Source organism: Penaeus monodon, chromosome 5 (genome assembly GCF_015228065.2).
Source record: "Penaeus monodon isolate SGIC_2016 chromosome 5, NSTDA_Pmon_1, whole genome shotgun sequence".
NCBI lineage: Eukaryota > Metazoa > Arthropoda > Malacostraca > Decapoda > Penaeidae > Penaeus > Penaeus monodon.
Window position 1 is genome coordinate 49,662,623 of NC_051390.1, and position 6,811 is coordinate 49,669,433.

A 6,811-nucleotide genomic window follows, 5' to 3' on the forward strand; every position below is an offset into this window, starting at 1 on the left:
TATACGCAGAAGTAAATGCATATCTGTCTATTATTTTGATAGATATACATTTATCTATTTATCTAATCGGTTGATATGCATTCATTTTGGTGTATATACATGTCCATGCATAGGAATATTCACAAATTTTAATGAGCCGGCCGGATTCATGATTTAAAAGCACTGTTAAAGTTTTTATTCTAACTGAAAATTATTTATTAGGGAAAAATATTAGACATAACTACTAAATATATCTTATTCTTTCCATTTGTAAGCTTTATCAATAAATATAGAGAGTTGTAATATGGAGCCCACTAGGACCTCCCTTGGCTTATAATTTAAGTGTTATAATCAGAACAGTTGGTTAAAGGATTGTCTGACATACCTGTTCATTATTATTCATTATAACCCAGCATTAAATTCGCATATGGAATTAAAAATAATGGTCAGTGGTTAAAACAAATAAATATGCTAATCAAAGGTCATACAGCACTGTGGTAAAGTATTGTGGCAAAAAGGGTCATAATAAGTAATGATTAGGATAAGTGGACAGAAGAAGGGGAAGAAGAAGCGAAGGAAAAGGAAAGGGGAAGGAGAAAAGACCATGCAAAATTAGTTGAGGAGAAAGCCGTGGTCTCAGTCTCCGTCTCCTGACCCCCCACCCCCACGGCAACAACGACCAAGTGATTTGGGGGGATTGAAAATAATGGTCTCTTCCCTCTTGGGATAAAAAAATAGCAAGATATTGAAATTCATGGTTATCTGCAGTCAGTCGAAAACTAGTTTGTATGCTCCACGTGACTAAATTTAATTCTTACATCCCAATTTAGATATAAAGGAAATCTGACCTCAACCTTAATTCATGGAGCATATAGAATTTCTAGCCTCCATAAGTCTTTAGCCTGTGGGGAAGTTTGCTTGTTTGCTTGCTCTCTCTCTCTCTCTCTCTCTCTCTCTCTCTCTCTCTCTCTCTCTCTCTCTCTCTCTCTCTCTCTCTCTCTCTCTCTCTCTCTCTCTCTCTCTCTCTCTCTCTCTCTCTCTCTCTCTCTCCCTCTCTCTCTCTCCTCCCTCTCTCTTTTTTTCTTTCTTTCTTTCTTTCCTGTTATTTCTTTTTTTACTCCCTTTTCTTTTTCCCCCCTTTTTTTCTTCTTTATTTTTCTCTCTCTTTTCTTTCTTTCTTTTTACCTCTTTTCTTCCTTTCTCTCTTTCATTATTTTTCTTTTTCCTTTTCCAAAGCTATCAGTACAGGTGTTGTTATTACCTATTATAGACATTATAACTATTATAATGTTATTGACATTGCTAACAGTAATACAAGACACCAGGAAATATTTCTGAAAATCAAGGAAAAGGGTAAACATGTGAGATAGGTAGTACTCGTAATTGGCCCATCAGTAACTTAGCATTTGTGGGTATGGCATGTACATACATTTATTGTGGACATGCCCTGGCTACATACCAACTCCTGCCTCTCAGCCTCCCTGGGGTTAAAGGGTGGCTCAGGGGAGGTGGGCCTTGCCAGCCCTCCTCCTCCCAGATAACTCATTGGCAGCATCGCAAGTAAATGGATGTGCTGGGGGGAGGGGTCCTGTCCCCTCAACCCAGCAGGCGAGGCAGGCTATGGGGCCCATTGGGAGGGCAAATGTCGGGATGCAAGATGGGAATGAGAGTTACTCGTAAACCTGTGCCCTGGCAGGTTCTAAACCAGTGGCAGAGTATATTTTACCCATTTAATTTCTATAAATCTTTAAATATGTATGTGTGTGTGAATATGTACATGTACATGTATGTATATATGTATATTTGTGTGTGTGTGTGTATATTCATATATATATATATATATATATATATATATATATATATATATATATATATATATATATATCTATACATTATATATATATATATATATATATATATATATATATATATATATATATATATATATATATATATATATATATATATATATATATGTGTGTGTGTGTGTGTGTGTGTGTGTGTGTGTGTGTGTGTGTGTGTGTGTGTGTGTGTGTGTGTGTGTGTGTGTGTGTGTATATATATATATGTATATATATATATATATATATATATATATATATATATATATATATATATATATATATATATATATATATATATATATATATATATATATATATATATTATAATAATGTACATTTGCATAAACAATTATGTATATTTACACACACGCACACATGCACATGCGCGCGCACACACACACACACACACACACACACACACACACACACACACACACACACACACACACACACACACACACACACACACACACACACACACACACACACACACATACACACACACACATACACACACACACACGTGTGTGTGTGTGTGTGTGTGTGTGTGTGTGTGTGTGTGTGTGTGTGTGTGTGTGTGAATATACATAATTTTTATGCAAATGTACATTATATATAATATATATATATATTTATATGTGTGTGTGTGTGTGTGTGTGTGTGTGTGTGTACATATACTATATGTATATATGTATATATATATATATATATATATATATATATATATATATATATATAGATATATATAGATATATATATATAGATATATATAGATATATATATATAGATATATATATATATATATATATATATATAGAGAGAGAGAGAGAGAGAGAGAGAGAGAGAGAGAGAGAGAGAGAGAGAGAGAGAGAGAGAGAGAGAGAATGAATGATCATTTTTTTTTAAATAAGTGATTTTTTTCTTTCTCTCCAAAAATCAACAAAAATTGTAACGATGGCACTTGTGGGGAAATTCAAAAGGATTTTAAATTGTGTTCGAGTGAATGAAATGAATACCATTTTATTTGATAACATGCATATGCAGAACCTTTATTAATCATTTATTTGTTTATTACACATTACATAGTCCAAATTCCTCATAATTAGTTCTGTTGTTTAATCAGGGTCATGGTACGTGCAACATGTTTATATTTGCTGCCTTGAAGTGTTTTCTTCCCCAGGTATAAGCTCAACGACCTCCTGTATTTTTTTTTTTTTTTTTTTTTCGTCAACTTTCAGTCTTCTCGAGTGCCTATGAGAACCTCTACCTGTCTAGTTTTCCTCCAAGACGTACAAAAGCCATTTATCTAAGGCACGGTGTAATAATTAAAGGAGTAGGCGGAACTGGCGCCGCAGTACAGGACCCGGAGGACATTCCCCGTTGAAGTATAGGTTGTCTGAGTGAGAGGTTTCTGAACTGTGTAAACGTCACTGTCGTAGAAGGTGTCGCCGTCGGGGTTGATGTACAGAAAGGCGTCATTTCCGACGTTGAAGCGCGTGATCTCGATTACCACCCGTTTCGTTGGGTCGTCGGCCTGCGGGTGGAGGAAAGGGGGATGGCAACCCCAGTAGAATTAGAAGGATTAACTTAAATGTGTTATAGTGTTCACAGTACAGGCAGAACTCGGTCTGCGGTAGAGTTCCGTTCCCGAATACGTAAGGTAAGATCGTATAACAATACGAGGCTGTTATTCCCATAGGAAATAACTAAGAAAAGAATTTACGCTCCCCAGTTGCCCGTCTAGGCTGAATGACTAAAAATATTCGAAGATTATTGACTCCAGTAAATTAAAAATCCTCTGATTAATTCTAGAAGTTGCGTAAATTATTATGCACAATAATACAATAATAGGTAATAATAGATAATTAAGAGAAAAGCTTCGCAAGTGGCCGTGAGGGAAAAAAATCAAATTACATCGAAATACTGCAAAAAGGGACACTGTAGAACGAGGATTTTGTGTACTAGTTGACCAGGATGTGGATGGTGTCTTGGGAAGCATTATAAAAATATATGTAGAGATTAAATAATAGGAAATCGGGGAAGAAAATCCTAATTTTTATATTGATAGGAATAGTAGAAAATCGGATAAGTAATAATCCTATGTGAAACCTTAGAAAACTGGGGAAAATGATCCTGATTTACGGCACTTGCTCCCCCCCCCCCTCCAACAACCCCTTGCTCGTTATCGTGGAGGGGAGGGGGGGCTTAGAAAACGGAGACTGAGACCCAATGTGAGGGAATCAGCCCTCGCCTCTAATAATTTTCTTTTCCTCTCTCTTTCCTTTTCCCTCTCTTCTTCATCGCCTTCTGTCCACTTATCCTAATCGTTAATTCATTTTAACCGCTTTTCGCCGCAATACTTTACCATCAATGCTGTACGGATGCCTAGCACATTTACTTGTTTCAACCATTAACTATTCAGGAAATCCACAAACATCGACTCTAAAAATAGTAATAATGATAAAAACTTCCTTGCCGTGAGCTTCATCGTTGTTTATGCCGTTTATGACATATATATATATATATATATATATATATATATATATATATATATATATAACAAAATAGATAAATAAATATCCAATAAATAAAATAAATAAATGAATATCCAATAAAAAAAAATAAGTAAATGAATATCCAATAAATAAGATAAATAAATAAATATCCTGTAAATAAAATAAATAAATATCCCGTAAATAAACATAAAATAAATATACAATAAATAAATGAATGAATATCAAATAAATAGATAAATATCCAGTAAATAAAAAATAAAGAAATCCTGCTCTTACTGTAATTCTGTATTCACAGTATTTCGTCAGCGCCCTCAAGCCGCTAGCAAGAAGCAAGCGAACTGTCTGGCTCGATGCCGTTGCAATCAATTCCTGAAAGGTAGAGAAAATCGTGTCTTTTAGTGACCGAAGCTTTGTGACAGATGTTAAATATCGGTCCTTGCGTCTGGGAAATAGGCATTTTCTCTCTCTTTCTCTCTCTTTCTCTCTCTCTCTCTCTCTTCTCTCTCTCTCTCTCTCTCTCTCTCTTTTCTCTTTTCTCTCTCTCTCTCTCTCTCTCGTCAGGTGATGATTTTTTTATTTGTGGGTTTTAAAAAGGTAAAGAAGTTTGAATGTCAATGACAGTGAATATAATTCGAGTTGCCTCGAGTTGTCATTGCTTGATTTTTTTTTATGTAATGTTAATTATATGATACACCACACGCATACACACACACACACACACACACACACACACACACACACATATATATATATATATATATATATATATATATATATATATATATTATATATATATATATATATATGCGTGTGTGTGTATGCATATTACACTATACATACACACTAGCATACGTATATGCCATGCAATGCAGTCAGTATCACACCCAGTAAACACGTGTTCGAAAAGTCCCGTTCTTCTGACCTCTTTTCTGTTGACACCAACTCTGTCAACCTGCTTTATAAAACTGACCTCGTCACAGGTGCGGCTGTTCTGGGTGAAGCAGAGGTTAAAGCCAGAGCTGGTGAGAGCAGAGTCTGAGGTAAACGTGACGAGGATGTAATTGCTCAGGATTGTGTACTCTGTGTCCGCAGCGATGGATCCGGATAACCTGGTGAGAGGAGATTTTTTTTTCATATAAAACGTTACGGAGATTGCGTTCGAGATTTCTTATGGTAAATGTCAGGTTTGAGAGTTTTAATTGCAAACGTTTTAGACTAGTTCGGGGACTTCTTATGGCGAAGGTTACAGACAGTAACTCCATGAATCAACCAGACTCGCATTTCAGAGACTAATTACAGAACGGCCTCAGAATACTTACACGAGGGGTGATGTGTAAGGGTTTTCAATGGTCACCGTATCACCGGAAGCAAGGTCAAAGTCCTGAACGGTGAGCGTCAATGTACCGACCTCCTTCCAAGATAGTCAGGGAAAGATTAATGTTTAGAACTAGTGTTTGCGTGCTGCCTAATGCTAAATGATGCTCGGAGGTCGATATGCTTATTGGAATGGTTGGTGTACCTTTTTTTTCCAAATGGCAATTGAGCTTTTAGAGGACTTACGTCAGATAAGGGTCCGAAGGCGCAGGTGAAGTCGTTGGGGTAGTCGCTGGGGTAATTCGGAGAGGAGAAACAAGTGACTCCGTCGACGACTTCAACGGTACAGTTAGTTACGCCAGCTGTGGATAGAGGGCTGCTTGTTATCTCCGGCCTTCCTCCTCCCCCCCCCTCCCTGTCTAGATTCGTATACGAGATGTCGTCATTACCCCTGTCCTTCCGACGCTCCTGCCCTTGCCCGTTTGCGAAAAGGTCACACCCGACTCACGCATTCATACCTCATGTCAGACCCGACTCACGCATCCCATACCTCATGTCAGACCCGACTCACGCATCCATACCTCATGTCAGACCCGACTCACGCATCCATACCTCATGTCAGACCCGACTCACGCATCCATACCTCATGTCACACTCAAACTCACCTCTATACTCCACATGCAATGTTCCTCACTCAGTCAAATATATCCTGTTATCCTGCCCGTGTCCTCGCTTTTCCTTCCTTGTCCTCTCTCCCCCCCCCCCAACCAGTCGAACTTCCTCCACTCCCCCCACCTTTTCAGTTCAGTTCTTCCTCAAACGCTCAGATACTCTCCCTTCGATCTTATCGGCTTTTGTTCTGAATCCCTTTTCCTTCGATCAATCCCTATCTACCCTTTTCCTCCTCTTTCTACTCCTTTCACTGCCATACGACCGTATTAAGTCCATATGACCGATGAAATCTAAGACATTTTGTTCTAATAAAGAACTTCCTTAAACCCCTTCCAACTACTTCTTTTTACCATAGTGCTATAGGAGCTTTGTTCTGGCACCTTCATTTGTTTAAAACATTAAACACCGCACTTTGTCTCTCGCCCTAAAATCAGCACTGAAGATATTTGTGTCTGTCCACTACCGTCTTACCAGATGCTAATCCTG

At 37.6% G+C, this 6,811-nt stretch overlaps 1 protein-coding gene and 1 long non-coding RNA gene across 2 annotated transcripts in view; one reads left to right on the forward strand and one right to left on the reverse strand.

Moving 5' to 3' along the window:
* Positions 1-5,445, forward strand: part of LOC119573248 — a 7,554-nt gene extending 2,109 nt beyond the window's left edge. The window contains exons 2-3 of the long non-coding RNA XR_005228783.1: positions 4,635-4,715; positions 5,320-5,445. This is a non-coding gene — a long non-coding RNA (uncharacterized LOC119573248). The remainder of the gene's footprint in view (positions 1-4,634; positions 4,716-5,319) is intronic.
* The window catches only part of LOC119573246 (serine-rich adhesin for platelets-like), a 17,445-nt gene continuing 13,505 nt past the window's right edge, over positions 2,872-6,811 (reverse strand). The window contains exon 16 of the mRNA XM_037920375.1: positions 2,872-3,357. Coding sequence (XP_037776303.1) covers positions 3,130-3,357 — 228 coding nt within the window. The 3' untranslated portion in view covers positions 2,872-3,129. The remainder of the gene's footprint in view (positions 3,358-6,811) is intronic.